Source organism: Scophthalmus maximus, chromosome 14 (assembly GCF_022379125.1).
Source record: "Scophthalmus maximus strain ysfricsl-2021 chromosome 14, ASM2237912v1, whole genome shotgun sequence".
NCBI classification, from domain to species: Eukaryota; Metazoa; Chordata; class Actinopteri; order Pleuronectiformes; family Scophthalmidae; genus Scophthalmus; species Scophthalmus maximus.
The window spans coordinates 13,973,315-13,995,294 of NC_061528.1; the positions used below are offsets into that span (position 1 = coordinate 13,973,315).

Here is a 21,980-nt window from a genome sequence, read left to right on the forward strand (position 1 = left end):
CAACTGCGGAACGTTTTTCGACTGTCACTTGTTTCCGCACGGTCGGTTTTCTGGCAGGACGAGCTTAAACGTCTGTTTTGGTGGTGTCAATGATGTCGGGACTGTCAGAAACTGAGCGCGCGGGATGTAGAATGATACTGAAGCTCCTGTCGAACATCGACTTATTGTCACTTAGTGACACAGTGACGAACAAGATGATAGTTGTGGAGAATGTTGCAGGTATGTTTCTAATCTCTACCGGACAGCAGGGTAGCTAGGATACCTTTAGTTACGTTACATTTCCAGACTTGACAGAAGTTAATATCATGCAAACAAGTTCCATAAAACATACAGTAAACCTTTTTATACGAGCAGCTGTTTACTTATCTGTATAAATACATAGTCTCCGGTCCCACAAAGAGCTGCGCATTCACCAACAATAAGATAATAAATCTACAACTTCCGGTCTCAGCCGAAACCAGAGGCAGCAAAATCTGCATTCGTCCTGCTGTTATTCCACGTCTACTTCTACCTAATATGAGCCGTTAATAAACTCAAGCTTCATGCTTGTCTGTTCACACAGAGGCGACGGAGACCATACTGTCCTTCAGCAAAAATGCCGAGGAACTCCTGAGAAGGAAGAAGGTTCAACGTGAGCTCATCTTCAAGTACCTGGCCAAAGAGGGGGTGGCGATGCCCCCCAACAGCGAGAAGCACCAGCTGGTGAAGAGGACGCTGGCGCTTTGGTCATCGGGGAAGGTACAGGGACATGGGGGGTCGGGTCGCTCGGCCCTAACATGCCTGGGCAGGTGGTGACAGTTGGCCTGCGGTGGACAGGTGGTACAGTCACAAATGAAGGCATGATAGGAACTTGATGGCTGCATGGAATAATATGAAAATGACAATTTCTCAAATAAGGTTTGTGCATTTCGCATCACTCATTTGCGATGTTAAAATCTAGCCAGCGGCTGGAAGAAGGTCCGGTCAAATGTCTTTTGCAGAAGCAATTTATCGATGCTCATCAAGGAGAAGCGAAATTAGCAATACAATAAGTTCACACTGTGTAATGCCACACAATTCTGAAGGCTGTCCTCTGCAGGGACTGTTTGGACTCAAATATACTCACATCTCCCAGTTACCTATGTCCCAGCCGACCATGAGAGACAGAGACACTGGTTGATTGTGATGGCTGTACATTTTATTGACAGAGACACTGGTTGATTGTGATGGCTGTACATTTTATTAACAAAAGTCATAGCTATCCAAAAAACAGACAGGGAACTATTGTTAATAGTCTATGACATTTGAGTTTGACCTGTGTGACACTATATCGAGACTGTAAGACTTAATATTACAGAAAAGTACCTTAAGATGGAAACATCTGCGTTACTGCAGCATGTGTAGTAAAAGGGACCTGGTGCATGAATCGGCCTTCTGTATCAACACAACTTCTCATTGCTTCAAGGCCACGGATGCCGAAAGCCGTCAAGAAGAGACGGATGGGACCAAGGGGAGGCGGGCCACAGAGACAGCGTCCGATATCCAGGTCTCGAAGGTTGACGTGGGCTTTGACCCGCAGGTGCTCGGCCAGCAGTTCTGCCAGTGGTTCTTCCAGCTTTTGAACAGTCAGAACCCCTCACTGGGCCAGCAGCCTCAGGACTGGGGGCCGCAGCACTTCTGGCCAGATGTGAAGCTGCGTCTCCTCTCCAGGCAAGAACGTCTTTATCAGTTGGACCGAGACGTCATTTAAATTTACCATATCTGCTCTTCAGGATTCGCAGAAGTTTTGTAATTTCATTTAGAGTTAAGCTCAGTTTTTGTTCATTCACAACGCCTTGGAGCTCCTCATTTCTTTTATTCATTTGTAGCACTCCATTTTCAGTTTCCTTACAGCTGAAATGAATAGTTACAGTTAACTGAGGGGAAAACAACCCAAAACCAAACTCTGGTGACAGAGCTGTGTTGCTTTTTTCCTCATTCTCAGAGCTGGCAGCGAACAGATGGACGAGTTCCTGGGTGCGGAACTGGTCAGCCTTCGCCTCCTTGCCTTGCCCAGAGCAGAACGGCTCCTCCTTTGCCCCAACCTGGAACCCCATGGCCTCAGGACACTTGCTTCCCCCCATGGCCTGGTGCTGGTGGCCGTGGCTGGGACCATCCACAGAGATGCAGCCTGCCTGGGCATCTTCGAGCTAATATTTGGCCTCATCCGCTCCCCGCTGGAAAATAACACCTGGAAGATCAAGTTTGTCAACCTGAAGATCGGAGGGCAGGATGCTGTGGAGGGGTCAGAGGTGGCAGCGCCTGCCCTGAGTTACAACTCCAGTGAACTGCAGCTCCTCTACAGCTGACGACACTCATCACTCATCTAAGTTGCACAAAAACAGTAAGCTGAGCTGTTGTTTTCAGAGACTTGCACTGGCTAATGACTACTGGCTAACTTATATTTAGCAGTCAGATCAGATTGTGTCAGGTGGACACTATTGGATCTAAATCTACTTGGGGGAGTATATTGGTGATGTAACATTAAAAAAAAAACCTGGGGAAAAGTTTATATATTGTTTTTCTGCTGCGTGTTGTGCCTGTGCTTTTTGTAAGATAAAATATGAACAAAGACACGCCCTTGTAAATATGTGTCATACCAAATATAAATATTATATTAATACTTGTGTCCACTTGTGCTCTGTGTATCATACATCAGAACATCTATAATGTTGGTGATGGCCGTTGATGTTTATGGCTCTTATCGAACTATATTCTTTGATTTAATGTTTGTCTTTCATATTTATCTTCTCAGTTCCACAGACAGTTACAATGATTGTGACTTTAATGCCGAATATTGCATGCTGCTTAATCCCTTGTGTTGTTGTATTACCTTTATTTTGGGCAAATACTGTGACATGAATGTGGGGGAATATCTTTCATTCTGGTAACATCTTGATAACGTAGTACACAACTGTAAGCAAAATGTTTTTTGTGGGTTTTATTCTGTGCTCTATATCCTGGGTCACAGTGTAATTTGCCACACAATGTAAATTTGCCGCATTCAGCCTCATCCAAAACAGTCTGAACATTATTCTGAATCACAATAGTTGGCCATGCTGTGTGCAGTCCAGTGCCTCCTCACAGTTCAACCGATGCACAAGTTGAAGCTCCTGAACAAAATCAATATAATCATCAATGAGAACAGTTCCCTTTTTCCTTACCACCAGTTTGTGCATCATAAATGAGCCTGGGGTTATTGCAAAGATTCTACATCTGATGCGCTGCGCTTTTTGTGATTTCTGTAGTCGGATTGTGGAAGACGTAGGGTAGAATTAGGTTGGAGTTATCACAGGTTCCTCTTGATCAGTAGCCCGTCAGTCATTTTCAAAATGTATGAATGGGTATAAACGTCACTTTTTAAGCCCAAATCTGATGGCTGCTATTTGGTACTGCTCTTCTTTAGTGTTCATATATTTGATCATTTCCATATCCTTAGACAATTTTGATGCTGGTATCATTAGAGACTGACAGCCTCCGGCACCACGCTCAAATTATTTCAGATTTCCCGTATAAAAATAAACACGTTCTGTAGCTGTGGTTAAGAAGAAAACCTCCATTATATTAGACTGGACAGTCATTTTTTTGTCATGGGATATGCACACCATATGTGTCCAAAATCAAGGCTGAATATTTAGGAATCTGTATTTTGGTGTAAGGAAAGAAGCAGGTCTCCTCTCCTCATTTCATGCCTGTGGCGTGTGGTGCAGTGCCTTCAGGGCACATTTCAGAAAGATCTGGCTGATAAGTAAGAGTCAGGAGTCGGGGGAGGATCCATCCTCTTCGTCATTAAACCTCAGCATAATGTGAAACAGCTGATCAACCACCAATGTAGGGCCTCGACTGACTACATGAGGTTTTGGAAATACAAGGTACATCGCAAAAAAGCAGCTTTGGCCTTTTCTCACTAACTGGTGTGTCATCTGCAAAATACAGCTTTGTAACTGATATTTTCTACAGGCCCATTCATTCGACAGAACTAAATAATTCATCTACAATACGTCTCACGAGGTCCAAGCGGACTCCTTGTTAATGGAGGGGCTCTGGTTTTCCATTGATTCCGCTCCGTCATCCTATAGTCGGGGCATGTGGGGTCTGGCGAGGCACAGATTCCGCCGGTATGACTCTGTGGCTTCGGTGGGAAATGTTACATGTGGGAAATTATTCTTGGCAGCCATTTTCAAAAGGGCCCTGGAATAGTTAATATCTGTGACTGTATGGGTCGGAGCTGCACGGCCCTTTGTGCTTTACTGGGCCACGGTTGCGGCGAGTGGGGGAAACCACTGCAGCCATTGATCTCAGCCTGTTCACCTCTCCGAAAGAATAATAACAAGCTGCTCGCCTCCTGTCTTTATGGCACTTGGCTTCTCCGTGTTTTAATAAGCGGTTTGGCCACGGGTGCAGCTCTGACGCACGGGTTAAAGAATACCACTGCAGTGGCGTCTGGTGATGGTTTTGACTCCGAGCCCCCTCTCCCTCCCTTCTCTCTTTTTCTTGCTCTCTTCTCTATTGAGGGAAGTGTGTTTCTCATAAAGAAACATGCTAAAACTTAGGTCCATGGCTCTTTGAAATAGCTTGTGGGTGGTGAACCATGGAAACGGGTCCTTTAATTATCAATCCACCCCCCCTCCCACTGCTTACTTTGATTGTGACTGATTGGAAGTTAGTTTTGCTCTCAGACACGGCGTCATTACTTATCAAAGATTATTATATTAAACGCTTCATGCTACAGCCATTTTTCACCCTGACAATCTGAGGGCTTTACAGAGCCATTAATGCCAAACTTTCTAAATGTCTACAGCAGCCATTGTAAACGTGGGTCTCGGGGACACCCAGGGTTTTTTGTCTGGGGTTTCAAGGAGTCCTTGAAGTGGTCTGGATTAGGCTTTTCATTCAAAATGAGCAATGATTTCATCTTGATACTTTTTTCTTTTTTTCTTATTTCACTTTCACTGTTAACTTCCAGCTGTTACAATAGACATTTACTCGGTACGATCACAGATGTCTTCATTTGGATTTGTCTGAAGCAGGTAATAATCTTATCCTACACACTTTAATCTGTGATTATGGAGTGACATGTGTTTATAGGAAAAAATATGTATATGTCGTCAGCGATAAGCCGACATGACATGACCTCATGACAACATGAGGCCAGAAGAGGGCAGACAAGCTACACCAGACAGAAGAAAGACTTTGATCCATGGCCAAGAAAAGAAGAAGGGTGGACAAAATCCTTTTAACACTATTATGTGAGGAAACTCATCAATTCCTAAGAGCAGTATGAATGAGCTGATGTTACCCGGCAATTTCTCTCCGGCCACAGCCACGAGGAAAACTGTAAATTTTTCGAGTTTGAATTGTCCTCCATTAAAGTAATGGGCTTCCAAAAGAGAGACACGTTAAACTGTTGCCTTTTCATAGGCACAAGAGCACGTATTTCACAAGTTATTGAAGTGCCAGTAATTTATCGGTAGCCTGACGGTGTCAGAGACAGCTTTAACACAACGCTCTCTCCGCTGTCGGCACTTTCTGGACAATAAAGACGAGGATTTATGCACGGCGAGAGAATCAATCAGTAGGCAATGATATTTCCCCAGCTGACAAAACGCGTTCGGAGGAGAGTTCAATCAAAGACTGCCGGAGTTGTTTTGTCACTTCGCTGGATTTTCCCTTCAACCCGGCGGCGTTTCATGAACCAGTTCACACCAAAACAGCACTGAAATGAGGGAATGAGGTCAACAGACTTTGGCACTGGTGTTTTCCAACTTTACACTTTCTCTTTTTTGCTAAAGTGGGGGGTGTATGCTGCGGTTTATTGCAAGGTCATACCTGAGGAGAGAGACATTACATCACGACATCTTGTCTGGTCACTTCTTGCCACAAAACAAGTCGTCATTTCCAGGAAAGGTCCATCTAGATTAACTTAGACTCCAGATGGAGGTAAAAGTAATAACATTTGCATTTTAAGCACATTACACAAAGAGGGATTGAGTTCAGCAACATTGCGTTATGTGTAGAATCAGGTTTGGCCCCGTGTTTGTTTGACCTTACGTGACCTTCAAGGCCTTGCTGTGAGCGGGCCTGAGCCCATATTTTCTGTCAGATTGCCTCTATAGCATGTCTCCTCATTACATCCCCCCAATGTCTGGGCTGACATCATTGTTCCGTTTCAACACAAATTGGTTTGGACCGACGAGCCAGCCGTCACAGTTCATATCAGCCCCTCTCTTGGCCTGGCGGTGTATCCTTACACATGCATCATTATCTCGCGTAAACAGTGGAAATGCGAGACCGCCGGGGGAACGAACGCCATTCAGGGCAACAAAGCGAGGGCTTAGTGAAAGGATCCTGGGCGGTGACACTCTCATTTAGCATCAATTAAAGAGAACAACAAGCAGAGCCGTGTCTGAAGGCAGCTGGGTTCAATGTGTTTATTTACACTGAAGCAAATATGTATGTTTGACGGAACACATGCATCCAAGGATGTTTCAATCAGGCAAACACGACAGGGAGACCGGGGTAACGTCCCTCACATTGAAATGTACTTGAGTTGGGCTTCCACACAATACCCTTCCCCCCCGTCTCTCCCTCTCTTTCTGTTTATCTCTTTACGTTCCTCTGTCTTTCTCTCTCACACATAGTGGCTCCACTGTGCAGCTTTGAGTCCCTCTCGAATGCGGCGCAGGGGCCCCCGGTGAGGGCCTTCCCTCGGCTCTCAAGCTAAACAGAGAAGATGTTGTTATCTGAACGCTGCCAGGAGGTTGTCAGCTCGCATTGGGCCGCGCCGGCCGAGTGGCCGGTTGGCGGATGCAGCGCCGATGCCAGGCTTCCAGTGCCTTCCCTCCGTGGACATCTGCTGCGTGTGGAAAAGCTGCGGAGATCGCCCGTGGTTGCATCTTAATCCTTCATCTCTTCGGCTCCAGCCATGCCTGGCCTAGCAAACCAGCAGCTCTGCTCGCCTTGCTTGTATTAATTGCCCTTGCCTGGCTCGCTGTTTGCTTCTGATTACACTCATTAATTTCAATTCCCCAGGATGCCACCACCACCGGAGCTGCCTTTAGACAGACACACTCACCCACACACAAACTTGCATGGACAGGCGTGAATGCATATGGACACACGCAACCTTCCATTTTATATATGCTGTGAACTTGTCAACGTTCTTTAAATTGATTTCTTTGTCAGAGCATGTTCTTCTCATTCGGCACACCCACTAAAAAACTGCCATTGTGGTTCAAAAAAGAGGAGGCAGCATATTTCTAATATCTTTTTGTAAATGTATATTTTACATGCAAACACATCCTCTGTTGTCAATAGCTGGCCATGTGAATGTCATTAGCAGCTGTGGTCTGTGTCCGTCTGTCCTTGTAAGGCAGGGGACAAGAAGAAAGATGCTCCGACCTGCTGGTCGTAAGTCAGCGTCCTCGTCACAGCAGGTGGACCACATCTGGTAAAATCCCAACATCTGGGCAGGCAGGGTGGCCTCGTGATTATAGCAGCTCTGAGACTTTGTTCCAAATTGGTCGGAAAAAAATCAATGTCAAGCCATATAACGACCCCTGATTCATAAAATTTTCAAGCACATACACAAACATTTCCACTAATGCAAATGAGGCCTAATTAACTAAAGTACAGCAGCTTAGTGGCAATACATACTGATGAGAGTATGCTCAATGCACAAACATGAAACGTGTGTGTTTACCAGAGTGTGTTCATCTGCAGCACGGAAAAATATCAGGCAGTTTGAATATTCCAAAAAAAACGGAACACTTGGCACTTGATCCGTGATAACAGATTAGCGTCACATGCAGTTTCAAACATGTGTGGCTGTGTGCAGGTGAGAGTGTTAATGCTGGAATGTTCACAGAGTGTATTTATCATCCGTGATCATCAGCTTGTAGCTTTGAGTTGTTAAAAGTTGAGAGGGACGCACCGAATGTGGCTGCTGCTCCTACTAAGCCGACCTTAGGGGGCAGTAAAACCCTCCCATAGTAATCTGTGTGGCCTCTTGGCTTCTGTCAACCTATCACCTCAGAACCTGGGATTTTCTGGGAAAGCGGGGCTCCCGGACTGACTCGTCAGGCAGCTGTACCTTAAAGGGCCTCATGGGGGCGTCACACCGAGGGGGTCAACGCCCTGGGCTGTGATTTGACGGCCCAGGCAACAAATGAAAACCTCTGAAGCTTGACAACTTCCTTGCTGAGCCCACATAACCCAATTAGGGCAAACCAGTCCTCAGTAGGAGAAAAGGGAAACATTCCGGATGCGAAATTCCCAAGACGGCTGTATATTCGTTTATTAAATCCACTCCTTGTTTCACCCTCTGCCTGAGATTTTCGAGGACTGAGTTTAATGGTTCACCCAGGAGTGACTCAACAACTCAATGTCATGCCAGTGTGTTGCAAATGTACTGTGCTCTGACACGCCGGAGTACTTACGTCATGTTATCTTTTTAAAGGACATCTAGATAATGAACACAGATTGCATCAGCTCTGCGGGAGCTTGAGAGTCGGCGTTACCCACTGGGCAGTGAAGGCCGCGGGGCCGAAGATGCCGGAGGGCGAAGGCAAAGAGGAGAATCTGTGCCCAGGAAGGTCACATTGATTGATAAAGCACCCCATGGACTGGACTGTGGATTGCATCCCCCACAGTGTGTTTGTTCAGGGTCTTTGGGGCCTGAACAAACACACACGGGCAGAGAAAGACAGTGAAATCAATGACCGCCTCACACAGAGCTCTTTTGGGTTCTTCCCAATCATCTCAAGTTGCTCCCTTGACGTGCCTACTCGCACCTACCTCTGAAAAAAACAGCGAGATTTGTTAAAGATGCTAGAGTTCGGGAAGGGTCACAGAGCACTTCTCGCACGAAAGCATCAGTCGATGACTGAAGGAAGGCCCATTTCTCTCTCGAAAAGGCATCCTGGCATTAGAAAGCCACTCGCAGACAAAAATACCACAAATTCCAGCCTGTGAAAGATGAGGATGATGAGGAAAGCATGTAAGGAAAGCTACATTTGCCTATTGAGACCAGGGCCCTTGTGTCTTCTCGTTCCCTTGTGGATTTCTGACAGAGTCAGATAGGCCTCCCCGCCACTGACAGCCAAATGTCCTCATCCATCCTCATCCGAGAGGCCCGCAGGCGTCATCAACCCTGTCTACATTTCCCCCGACGAAACCCCAAAGCAGAAAAACTCTTGCCCCAAGCCCCGGCAAAGCGATGGAGCCGGCAGTATCCCGTGGAGCCTTTGTCAATATGTCATCATCGTCATAGCTGCCAGTTGGCAGCGTGCTGTAGCAACCCGCTGCAGATGTGTCAGCAAAATGGCCTCCGTTTTATTATCATTATCGCGTACAAACTCCTGTTATAGGTCAAAACTCCAGCGGCCCATGATATGCTTTCCGTTCCTGTGATGGAGAGGTATTTGTGATGATGAAGAGACAACGTGGGGGGAGCGTTTGTTTTGTGCGAGCAGGGGCCTCTCAGACTTCTGGTCCTGCCTGGCTGTGCTGACAATACAATTCTAGCCGGTTTGGAAAACAAACCGACCATTTTATCTCATGATAACCCTTCAATACAAATGTAGCATATGAACTATTTGGTTTTTATCTTTGTGAGCGGAGCAGCAAGGAGAAAATGCAAAGCTCTGGCAATCAAGAAAAACCCCCCTCTTTCTAACAGAAAAGTCGTGGTTCATTAAAAAAGAAAGCTCTAAGACAAATGTGTAGACAAACAAGTATAGAAGCATCTAGACCACAGTCTTCTATCGTCTCCATCCAGCCCCCCCAGAGCAACCTTTTACAATTTGCAATAACAGCCCGCAGCAGTAACATCATACAGAACTTAACAATATTTAGTCATTTTAACCAGAATGTGCACTGTAAATATGAAGCACTAGAAGCCAAGAAATTAGAGCAATATCACAGCCATTTGGAGAAGAGAATCATACACAGTGGGACATTTCTGGGATTCATATCGTCAGGCTTCAGATGGTAATTGTCTGCAGTGCATTTAGTGAGGGTCATGGAGAAAGCTACATGGGGGAAATAAGGGACAAGTGAAAAAAGAGGAGAAGCAGTGAAGGGCTGTCCTCTCCCCACGGAATTCCCTAGCAGCATGTCCTTACCAAGCAAATTACAGGAAAATTGCAACTTTGCAGATATTGCGAAGAATTTATTCCCAGTGTCGAGGAGGGGGGCAGAACAAGTGTACACATGTTGCCGTGACCTTCCCCGGGGCTGTAGTGTAACGCACAGCTAATAGGGCACCAGACGTCATTTCAGGAGCAGCAGCGGTAATGGCAAGGATGATGATCATGACCGCATTACATGCAATCGGATTTAAAACATTTTCCATATTTTGATTTACTTCCCATGAGATGCCAATGAATAAAGTTCTCTCCTGGTTTTTTTTGGAGCAATAAGCTCTAGCTTTTCCAACAATGTAGTATAATGTGTACAGTGAATCTAGAACACGGGCTTACGGGTTGAGGGAGTCAGAGGCTGCATGTGAGGTGATGTGTGCGACCTCTGACCAAGGAATGTTGTTCATAGCCGGGTCATCCATCTTCATTTTCTCCCGGTGGTTAGTATGCGTCCAGCATTAATTCAAACAGCTCGAGGTGTTTGGATAGCTCACCCTCGCCGGAGTGGGCACACCCAGGCTGTCTTAGAATGACGTTCATCAGTCAGATTTGTTTCAATAAGGGATCGGGTTAACTTCATGTTATCGCTTACTGTATATGAACTTTCAGGGGGTCACATTCTTCAGCTGCATAAAGTACGGAGACGGGCTTTTCACAAATTATTCCAGGGATGTGGAGGCGCACGCACACACACACACACACACACACACACACAGCCTCCATATTTTGTTCAACATTATAACAGGCAAATACACTTTATACACCAAAATGTGTATTTTTCTATCTCAAAACCGCGCTAACTGCAAAATCACTTATTCCTGTATTTTTATATTGCACAAAAGCCTTCATCGCATTGTACGTGTTACTATATATAGTATTTGTCATTGTATATGGTATTTCTATTCTATCTTATTCACCTTAGATTCAGTTTTGTGTCTTATTACATTTTCCCCTTGTGCTGCTACACCTTTGTGCTGCTGTGTAAAAATTTGAATTCCCTTTACCGGGGGATCAATAAAGGTAAAGCTACCTTGAATTTTTGGTTCCTTACTCAATAACCTTTGCACTTGAATGTAACTTTAAATTAAGTCAACTTTCCTTTCCGCCCTCTGTAAATCCTGCACTGAAGGCACATTACATTCAGCATGCTCTATGGCGGCAGTCGATTTGCTAGTCTCTCAAGGACGCTGATTGACATTTTATACAGCGACTGCAGTTTAGTGGTATTGATGACATTCAATTCAACAGTATATTCATTTAATAAGGCTGCTGGCTGATGCCTGGTGCTTTCAAAGTGCTCTTGAAGAGACAGTGGGCTGCAGAGAAAAGGGGGGGAGATGGTAAAAGGTCAGAATTAGGTGAAATGCAATCATTCCTTCTAGAGCAATTATTTTTAGATAATGGCTTTTTTCACTTGGCTAGCTAAACTCAATATTTGGACGAATCTTATCAGGATCTATACACTTGATTTGTACTGATGGATGACGGATGATGTGATGTTGAAGTGCTCATTTAATTTCAAAGTGTTGATTCCATACGTGAAAAAAGTTACTTCCTGTATACTTGACATAACTGCAAGATCTTGAACATCTTTTTCATTGAACAAAGTCCCGGCTGAAGTCTACAGGCGACACATTATTGCATCTTCCTCGACGATGATCTGCCACGCCTTTCCCCCGACCAACTTCACTTTTTACTTTGTTTCAGGGACGGTCTGCCTTCGGCTTGGACTCCAGCAGGTCAGAAGTCAGTGAGACTGAGGTTCTTGATGGAGTTGACCAAACAGAAATGTGCCAGTTCAAAGACCCCTTCATATGCAGTGCTGTAAGTTCAACACTGTTTATCCAATTTGGAGGTGAACGCCTCACTGCCTCACAGCAAAGCAAACCGTCAGCGCTGAAACCTCATCATCACATCCAATGTAACTGAGTAGCACTAAAACATTGAAAAACAGTGAGCATAATGACAAACCACATAATTGTTGTAATTCTTATTATTTCAAGCCATAGTATGTGGACAATTTAAGATGCCATATAACTCGAAGACGCCAATTATCTGCTGATAGCGACGGCGCCTCTTGAGCCCGGGTGCTCCAGACTGGATGGTATGTGGGTCTACTGTACCTGTACGTCCTCGGCAAAAAAACATTTAAAGTGTCAAATGGCAGCTATGTCCTCCTCTGACTTTTCAATCAGGCCTGGGGTAAAACATCTATTCCCAGTCATGTTTTATTAATCCATCTGCATCCCCCAAAAACTAGGCCAGTCAAGCAGCGCCCCAGGTGGATAGCCCACTATCCACTTGTCCTTTGTACAGATAGTATTACCGTCTCTTTTTTTGTTTTTCCGTGGTATGTTTTTATACTCAGGTCAAATGCACAGAACAGTATTCTTTTTATTATTCAAGAGCAGCGAAGAATGGGCTACAATGCACAAATGTGGGATTTTTCATGTCTCTGCTGCATTCCGTCAATATGGCTGCGTGTTTGCAGCTTTGGACAACTTAATGAGCAGAAAGAGTCGACAATGGGTTTGACGTGCTGAAACGCTGAAAGGCCGCTTTAATTCGCGGGCCTCGTCATCGCTCTCTCTCCCCAGCCATCCCGTTTCTGAATGCCATCGAGCGCATGCACTTAGTCTAGACACTCGACCACACAAGGCGACACTGGTTGCCCCCAGTCTTAGACACTGCCATCTGTGTTTGTGAGTGTGTGTGAGTGTGTGTGTGCGCTGCTGCGTTTGTGTACACCGAGCTGCTTACACGAGAGGAAAAAGAGATTCATATGCCACACATGTGCACCACGTGGCTCTGACAGAGAAAGAGAGAAAGAGCGTGAGACGCCACCCTCCCATGGGTGCAAGGAATCTGTGGCAGACAGTGTCACCCGCCCTGGCTACTGCTTTAATTAAAGCCCTAATGATAGGCTTTCAACTGAGATGCAACTTATCATCGCACATAATCGCTCAGCGCTAGTTAGTGCTGGCAGAATTGCAACCATCTGCTCCGCTAAGAACACATTCTGATCATTCTTTATATAGCGCCGGTAGTTCACGTACAGTATTTATATGAGCAGACCCCCATTATGTGAAAGTCTGTTTAAACATTTTACATTAATTGGCCACATCTGTGCTAAAGGAGCTTGGATCAGCAATAGCCCTCTCCCCAAAAATACTATTTTTGGGATATTATCAAGATAATTCAAATGTAATATTGGTAATAAATAATATCTTTTATTTGCTTATTTTTTTCTACCTCATGCAGCAGTTCAACAGTTCTCATCATGTGGATTTAAAAGTCCCCACAAGGTTCTTTCAATACCAATTGTGTGGGGACAGTCACATGTTATACTTTCATACACAAAATGAAAGGTATTATCTGTATTTACTAAGGTTAAATCCATACCTACAGTAATTCTGCACCTAGCCACCCTCTCAAGCAGTGACACATGAGTGAAACAAATAACTAAGAGGTTGTTGTGACATGAAATATGATAGGTGCCGTGCAAACTCCCCGAGCCAGCCTGAAGGATACATCCGCATGTGCACTTTTGTGTGTTTCCAAGAAACAATCCGGAGCAGACAAAGTTTGTTTCCAGTCTTTTATGTTAGCCAGCTCGCTGGAGGTAACTTCTGCTGCAGCCTCGCTGGAGGGATAATTGATCTTCTCATCTAAATCTCAGCAAGACACCGAATAAGATTCCCAGAAACCTGAACTTTTCCCCTAACCTCAGCAAAACAAGCTATAATAAATTGTGTTGCACTCAAATCAATTCACTTTGTATGGGTATGAAATGTATGTGTGTAATGTATGTGACCCTAAACAATACAAGTTAACTTGTGTTGAAATGATAACTGGTGAATAAATTGACAGTTGTCAAGTATTTTTTACTAAGAGGAGCAAATGTCTTGTTTACAAAGACAGCCAAAGACTCAAGTTTAGCTTGCGTTGGCTTGATATCTGATGGTGAACAAGAGTGAACATGATCCTGCATGGCGAGAATATTAAACAGGGCTGTCAATCAAACACCCACAAAACAAGATTCAATTTAATTTAAGATTTAATTTAATCTACAGCTGGAAGAAGTGCTACTATAATGTCTCTGAAAAGCCCAATGTCACAGTACAGTTGCGTTCATTCTTTACAAGCAACATTTACAAAGCAGGTTTTAGTGATGTATCGTTTCCCTAATGTTTGATTCGTTGACGTAAACTAAATCTCTAATTTACGACACACTCTCGCACACTTCCACTGCAGTGTTTGGCTTTTCCCCCGGTGAGATTTACTTTCGACGAAATCAATCCGAGGTCAAATAAGGAGCACTTAGGGATTACTTATAGCCCCGAGACACGGTCACAGCCTATCCGAGGGGAAAGCTGCACGCCGAGGGCTGAGGTAATTCTCCTCCACGTTGGGCGCCTCAGATGCTCCGCTGACGGAAAGGGCTTTGGCACAGCAAAGTGATGAGAGCAGCTTGCCGCCACTGATGTAAATCCCGCCTGTGTTTATTGAGAGTTGCTGATCAAAGGGAGGAGGGCGAGATGAAGGGGAGGGACGTGGAAGGAAAAGAAAGTTGCAGAGTCGCAAAGCTGAGTCACTGTAGGTGTGTGTGTGTGTGTCTGAAATGTAACAGTGGTAGTGTGTGTGTGTGTGTGTGGGTCTAATGGTCCATATTACGTTGAGAACATTATAATGTTTTTTGGTTTATCGTGCCGTTCGTTCTGTTTTCAAATTAGAGCAGGTCACGTACCAGGGCCTTTTAATATGCCCGCACAGTTAATGAGGTCGACCCCTACTTTCTAAATTTATCTACTGTTTGAGAATGTACCTGGTCACCTTCAAGTTCACCGCGTGGCACAAACATCTATTTCCCGCCGTCAGCCGAAAGTGAACAGAGGATGACAAACTACAAAACAGAAAAAAGGAGAAGGTGTTTGACTACCTCTCCCTGCGGGGCTCTTTAATCATTCATGCTTCATTAACCGTCTATCTGTTATCATTCTGCATCTCTCCTTCGGAGGGGACGAGAAAGGTGGAGTGCTGTGGCGAGGATCAATATTTCCGGAGCACGACGGCGGCATTTTTATCAAGCTGAGCTGAACAAAAATCTGCGAAAAACATGTCACAACAGAGAAATAATTCACAACTGTTCTTGGTGCCGTAAAAAATACTCGTTTAGAGGTCTCCTGTTCCTTCTCAAGTCGTTTTACTGCGTTTTTAATGGTGCTGCAAGGAAACTATTAAAATGCCAACCACCACCAAGTCTCACATTGAGAGATCTATGCCCACAGAGCACAGGAGTGCTGTGCCAGGGAGGGACTAAAGTTGAATAAACACTTTTAACATCCTCTTGTCCAAACTGACAAAGCTAGTGCACCTGTAACCATATCCGGCCTCACTGCTGGGTGCAAAAACCCAAAACTGATGTCAAGGTGAGGATACTGTAACTTCGTCTTCCGTGCTGAAATATGGGCTTTTCATTTGGGCGTGCATCTCTTCTCCAGCCTTGCGAACTCATGTCTAGTTAGTTTGTGCACAACATACGGTACAACGCTGAGCAATAACAGGGAAGAGGCCCTGTGTTGCAATCCGCCATAAAAACCTCAATTCCACATATATATACATATGTATACATAATGCTCCTTCAAACCCAAATAATATCAGCATATCACACACGTCTTAATTGGAAATTGCTCATTTCAAAATATCTAAACAAAATATGTTCAAACCAAATAATGGTGCTGTATCATTGTGCATGTATACATATTGGTAGTGTCAGTCTGAATTAGATAAATCTGCAGAGTGCACAGCAGTGATACACTGCATTATGTATTATATATATAGACTCTGGATGGCATTTTCATAAAGCTCTGTGTCCCCGCTGTTATCCAACCGCTGCTTCAAAATAATGTCGTCTTGCTGACTAATACACCATGTAACATCAAGCTCCATTTTTTATTAATTTAATACCCTAAAATCGTATTGCTAAAACTTGTATAATCTGCTGACTGGCTGCTCTCGGCTGTTTTTCTTGTGAATTTCCAAAGTGGTGTTGATCGTTAAGCTCTGAGGAAAACAGAAAAACTTGTCTTCTGCCGACTGTAACTGAATTTACTGTATTTGATATTTTATTGGCGAAGCGAAAATGTTTTTTAATTCGAGTCCGACTCTCGCACTAATGATCTTCCAATGACGTGAATGCTTTCGCCTCCCCTCGCTCACCTCTTGGATCTCCGCTGACCATTCGCCACGGAGTCAAATTTGCGCGGCTCATGAGCCATGACACAAAGTACAATCGTCGGTTTTCCGTGGCTGGCCGCTCGGCCAATGCATCATGACAGCCAATTGACTCTGTGATCTCTCCTGTTCCTCCCGCTAAACCGTGGAGATATGATCAGAGCTGGGGTGCAGATGTGAGGCGGGGAAATGGTGGCGGTTCCCTGGGAGTTGAATTGTGCCCCGGAGAGGGGGAAGTGTGGTTTTTCCATCAGATGGAAAGATCAGAGGAGACAGATAATTCAGTTATCACATCTGCGGTGATTAGGGGGACAGGACGCGGTCTGCGGATAAGGATCTGCGGGCGCCTCGGAGACTCTGCTCTCTTGTGAAGAAGCGGAAAAACACTCCGTCTCAACACAGTGTCTTCTTTTTGGAATGCCGTCCGTCTATTTTTGAAGACAGCGAGGTTACATTGGTTTCATTTCTCCGTCTCCTTTTGTCCCGGTCCGGTTATTTTCTGGCCTCACTTCCTGCGGGAAGGTATGAGTGTACTTGCAGGAGACGGCGAACGCCAACAACAGGCTGTTTCATCTGGTGTCAATTCCTCTCATGCTAATTAATCTTGAACTTGTTCTCGTGTCATCACTTCTCTTTAGATGGATTCGCTCTGTGGCACTTTATCTCGTCTCGTCGTCCCATGTTGTCTAACCTTGATTTTGATCAGATGTTGACACTTAATCTAATCTCAATCTGCCGTGTGCGGACCAGTCTCAGTGTCATCACACATACGACAGCCTATCGTGTTGCACATGGTCTCGTCTGGACGTTTCTCATTGACACCTTGTCTTGCATCGAGTTTCATGTTGACTGACCCATTTCGACCTCATACCTCTCCACCACTTCCTGTTTCATCTTGGTTGCCGTCACTTTGCTCCAAAGAAACTAAGTTGGAGACTTTCTGTCAGACCGTCAAAACTTCCACCATATAATCTTTGAAACCCTTTGTGATGACAATTCTGTAAAACTTGGCTCTCTCGCTATATTTGAATTGCGTTTGAATGGTTTTGCTCGGTGACATTTCAAATTAAAAATGCCCGCAGTGTTTCTCCGTGTTGTTCACGGTGCGGTGTCAGTGGAAACCGCGACACTGTGACAAAGACAGGTTAACGTCACATCTAGAGATGGAACAACAACAGAGAGAGCGTACAATGCCCTTCTCCCTCCGTCGCTGTCAGATTCACGCGCTACATTTTGACGGCATAATCATCTCTTTCCACCTGATAAGCCCCTCGATTTCCTTCCATCATATCCTTCATGTAAATCACCTTCTATTGTCATTGCCACCTGGGGACCAACGTGACAAGCCTTCTCACTCTCTTTATCACAGTAATTAGTCCGCACACACACACACACACACACACACACACACACACACACACACAAACCGGAGCTGTTCTTTTCTTTAAAACCCATTTCTGCTTCTGGTGCTGCTCATACTAGTCATTACCCCATCACGTGGGCCCAGTCAGACTTCATCACGCACTGCCAACGTGCTGAGAGCAGATGAGACGGTGTGAGCTGGACTTCATATGTCCCTGCATCTGCAGGCTTATGTGTATGCTTGTTTGCATGGGTTTTGAAATAATATGTAAGCAAAATTGCAAAGCATACATTTTAATTGGTGCAGACTTTCTCTAGTATAATTCAAAATACTGTTAGTGGTCGGCGGTGTGTATTTGGAGCAAGCAGGCAGACACGGATTGGGGGGAAAAAGGAGGAACAGGTTTATTGAGATTTTTGCAGAATATTGAGCAGAGGCAGGCAGGGGGACGAGGGGCCGCTGTTTGGACGTGGCCTGGACTGAGGCAGCACCGGGGGAAAACCCAGCTGATGTGGCATGAAGTGCTGTCTGCAGAATCCAATCCTGGATCTCTGCACTGCAGGAGAGAGAACGTGGAGGTTAGATCACAGCTGCACAAAACATGAGGACAAACGCGAAACGTTTAAGTTGACCTCTAGACTTCTTCCACTGAGGTCAAGGAATAGTGTGCCAGACAAGGAATAGTAGATAGGAAAAGTCGATAGGAAGTACATTTCGACCTCACCCCACGTCTTGATGCTGTGTACAGAATACAGGGGGCTTCGGTTAAATTTGCAGTACTTTTACCAAGTTGGGCTGAATATCACTGAATCCCAACCAGTTGTTGACCGAACGCGTAGCAGATCTTGACCTTGGCAAATTCACAAATATTCTTAAAAGATAAAACACAATTGAGTCACTGAATACTCTTTCTAGCCTCCCTGTGACAAATTTTTCAAACACATCGCAGCGGCGTGCACGTGTGAAGTGCCCCAAAGTGAATCCCACAAAACCCTGCGGTTGGACAAGGGGCACATTATGACCACTGGTTTCGCTTTATGCTCCTCAGTGTGACCACCGGCAAAAAGGCTTTTGAGGAGATTGTTAGTCATGCTGTGTAGAAGGGACAGAAAGAATAAGGAGCTGGCGAAAGTGAGGCGGAATTGGGCAATGGGGAAATGTTGTTTTGACAGATTTGTTTTAAACTTTCATTCCGAGACGTGCTCCAGTATACTTATCTGCATCGAAGTAGGAACGTCTTATCGGAGTGTAACAGGATATTCCTGCAAAGGAGATCCTGGCTCTCCGTGAAACTCCCTCGAATAAATGAGGGTTCTGTGCCTTTTGGCAACTTCTACAGGCATCGGACATAGACCAGTAGACCTGCAGTCACATTTGTGGTATAACGATGCAGTGAGTGCACAAAGGATACAGAGCAGTGACCAAACATATGGCGGGGGGCTAAATGAGGGTTGCAGATGGGGGCAGCAGGCACAGATGGCACACCTACTGGCAGGTAGGCAATGGCTGACGGTCAAATAGTATAGAGGTTGGCAAGTGTTATGGGAAAAAAAACTAATTAGTGCACACAAATGAATATGTCTCACGAGCCCACAAATATAAAAATACCACGCACAAATAGAACAGACTATTAAAGGGGCAGTAAGCAATTTTGGAGAAAGATTGTTTGTCGTTGATTTCATGACTGCGCTGGTCGGGGCTCGGACCCCCAGCTTTGGCTATTTGGAAAAACGACGTGCTAAGCACGAGGCCAAAATTCCTGAGTAGTGTTTGTCTCTAGCCCGTGAATCAGGACAACTTACAGAGTCAGGGCTGAGCCCGAAAAAAAACTCCACATACACATGATTGGCAGCTGGCGGACCGTGAGGAAATATTCACTGAACTTTACGAAAAGTTTACTGCACAACTACTGTACGGTTTGGATCTGACATCATGTTTGTGTGCATCAGATCAACTGGACCTGGATTGAGTTTACTGCTGTAGCGCTGCATGGTTTGAATTATCGCAGGATAAACACTTTATTTCCCCTTTCAAAATGCCCCACGAAGCAAATTGGCAAGAGTAATTTATAATAAGAGAGATTAGATCATTTGACCTTTGACCAAATCCATTCAGATCATAAGACCACTTGAAAAATATATAAAAAAAAGTTGACAATGCATGGTTATGCCTTCTCTCTGCTTTCACAATCAGGGCAGGGATTCAGTGGTGGTGATGTGTTTCACTTTCTTTTTGCTTGTAAGGATCAAGTGAGTGCAACTTTCTGACATTCTCTGCTCTGCACTGATTGATGCACTCGCTGACCTTGTGACTCTTATTTTGACTTCAACTGTGATTGGTGGAAATTAAATCTAAAACAAAAGCACTACAGCTTCATGTCAAATTAAATCATCAGACAACTCAAGAGCGTTTGCAGAGTTGGTCCTGCAAGAGTGAAAATATGACACAATATAATTAACATTAACCAACCTTGAACAATGGACCACTCCAGTATTGTTAAGCCATTAAGTCAGACATAACAGCTCTTTCAGATGAAAGTTTGAGTCATACATCATTCCAAATTTTTGTTTTCTTTAAAAGACAATGAACTGGTTCATCAAAACCTGGTGTATTTCACATGTGTAGCTAGTAGTCGTTGCTAGAGGTAAATTGTCTTTTGGAATGATACTGTTATGTTTCTGCCACTGCCTCTTCATCAGTAACATCGACCGGGGGATCGGCCCTTATAGTTGTGCATGGGATAATCCACCGCTGTGTGTGCATCATTCCGAGTGTCCTTTAGTCTAACTGTGGTGAAAGCTGGCAAGTTGTTGCAGATGCCGTTTCTCGATGCAGTTAACCACAACGGGTTTTTCAGGGGGCGAAGCATCTGTGTTTACTTTTCTTCCAACCGAGAGACGAGCATTTGAGATGCTTCAGGTAAAGATTATGTTTGTTTGGAAAGCTGGAGTAGACTCCAACAGCTTGATCTGATCACACAGTGTGCTGTTTTGCACAATTCCTTGTTTCCTTGAAACTTTGAAAATGAAGTGGTGACAAACCGTAGCAACATTTGTGTAGAGCTGTGTCTGGTTGGATAACACAGACATTTCCCTTTATCCATTGACATATTTCTGCATCTTTGGAGTTATTTATTCGGCGATTCGACACATTGTAAATGAGGGCCGGCACCCAATGATTTCTCAAGTTTAAATAGCGCGGCATGAACAGCTTCAACTTAACCTCAAACCGGTTTTAACTTTGCTACTGTACGCACAAATCTTTTTTAGGAAAACCCAGTTAGCAGGAACACTGGTAAGGACATTTTGACAGATACGTGTATATTCAACACTACGATGTATTTTGCAAATGCAGATGAGCTGCGTGTGGGCCTAAGTGTGGAGAGTTGAAGTGTGGCCTGCAGCTCCCTCGGCCTCTCTCCCGTGTGTCTGGGCATTTTGGTTTGTAAGCAGCCAAAACATGAATTTGTCATTGTGCTTAGCGCTCTCCCGGAAAAGAAATGAGCTGTGCTCACTCGAGGGGGCCGATTGTGACAGTTGGTGAGTTGGCGGGGCGTGGCGTGGCAGTGGCGGGGGGAGCTAGCACGGGGTTGGAGGCGGGTTGTTGGGGCCGGAGCCGCAGCGCCGCTCACCTGCGTGTCGGCTGCGCAGACTTCGGCCCGTGCTGCCTTCGCTAAGTAAGTATTTGCACGCAAACTGGCGTAATCTGATCCCCCTCAGTGTCAAGTGCTTCCAAGGTTTTAAAAATTGAAGAGGAGGAAGTTCTCTGGCGGCTCTCGGCTGGCAGTTTGATTCAGATTTTATTATCCGTGCTTGGTTCTATAATAAGCAGGAACTGTCCTGTCCGATTAGACATGCTCAGCGGCGCTCTCCGTCCCCCCCTCCTCCTGCCCAACTTGCTCCACCCCCAGCGCTCCCCTCTAACTCCTCGCTCCCTCCTTCCCTCTCTCTCTCTCTCTCTCCGGCTGCATGGGTCGGGATCAGTAGGGTCGTTGCCCCATTGACTTAACCCATTCAATGCCACAGTCTGTCTCTTCCCCCCCCCCCCCTTTTTTTGTAAAATATATATTTCCTATAGCAAGAGTGTGTTATAATTCTAACTTATAATTTCCTCTGATGTAACATCTGACAAAAACACAATTCCCATCCTTTTAAAAAAAGCCTTTTAAAGTTCCTTTGTTTTGAACGTCAAAATGCAGAACGTGACAGCTTTTCAAATCTCCC

The 21,980-nt window shown here is 45.0% G+C and overlaps 1 protein-coding gene across 1 annotated transcript; it reads left to right on the forward strand.

The window, feature by feature from the left end:
• The first annotated feature begins 35 nt into the window (after nucleotides 1-35).
• c14h3orf38 (chromosome 14 C3orf38 homolog) lies at nucleotides 36-2,645 on the forward strand. The gene is made up of 4 exons (XM_035651392.2): nucleotides 36-219; nucleotides 563-738; nucleotides 1,445-1,689; nucleotides 1,964-2,645. Exons 1-4 carry the CDS (start codon nucleotides 90-92, stop codon nucleotides 2,325-2,327), a joined length of 915 nt encoding a protein of 304 aa, XP_035507285.2. The 5' UTR covers nucleotides 36-89; the 3' UTR covers nucleotides 2,328-2,645.
• The last annotated feature ends 19,335 nt before the right edge of the window (nucleotides 2,646-21,980 follow it).

What these genes read in the sequence shown, in the direction of transcription:
- c14h3orf38 (XM_035651392.2), top strand. Translation starts at nt 90, where the DNA reads ATGATGTCGGGACTGTCAGAAACTGAGCGCGCGGGATGTAGAATGATA. An exon ending in AGTTGTGGAGAATGTTGCAG is followed by an intron (nt 220 to 562) that starts GTATGTTTCTAA and finishes CTGTTCACACAG; the next exon opens with AGGCGACGGAGACCATACTG. An exon ending in CGCTTTGGTCATCGGGGAAG is followed by an intron (nt 739 to 1,444) that starts GTACAGGGACAT and finishes CATTGCTTCAAG; the next exon opens with GCCACGGATGCCGAAAGCCG.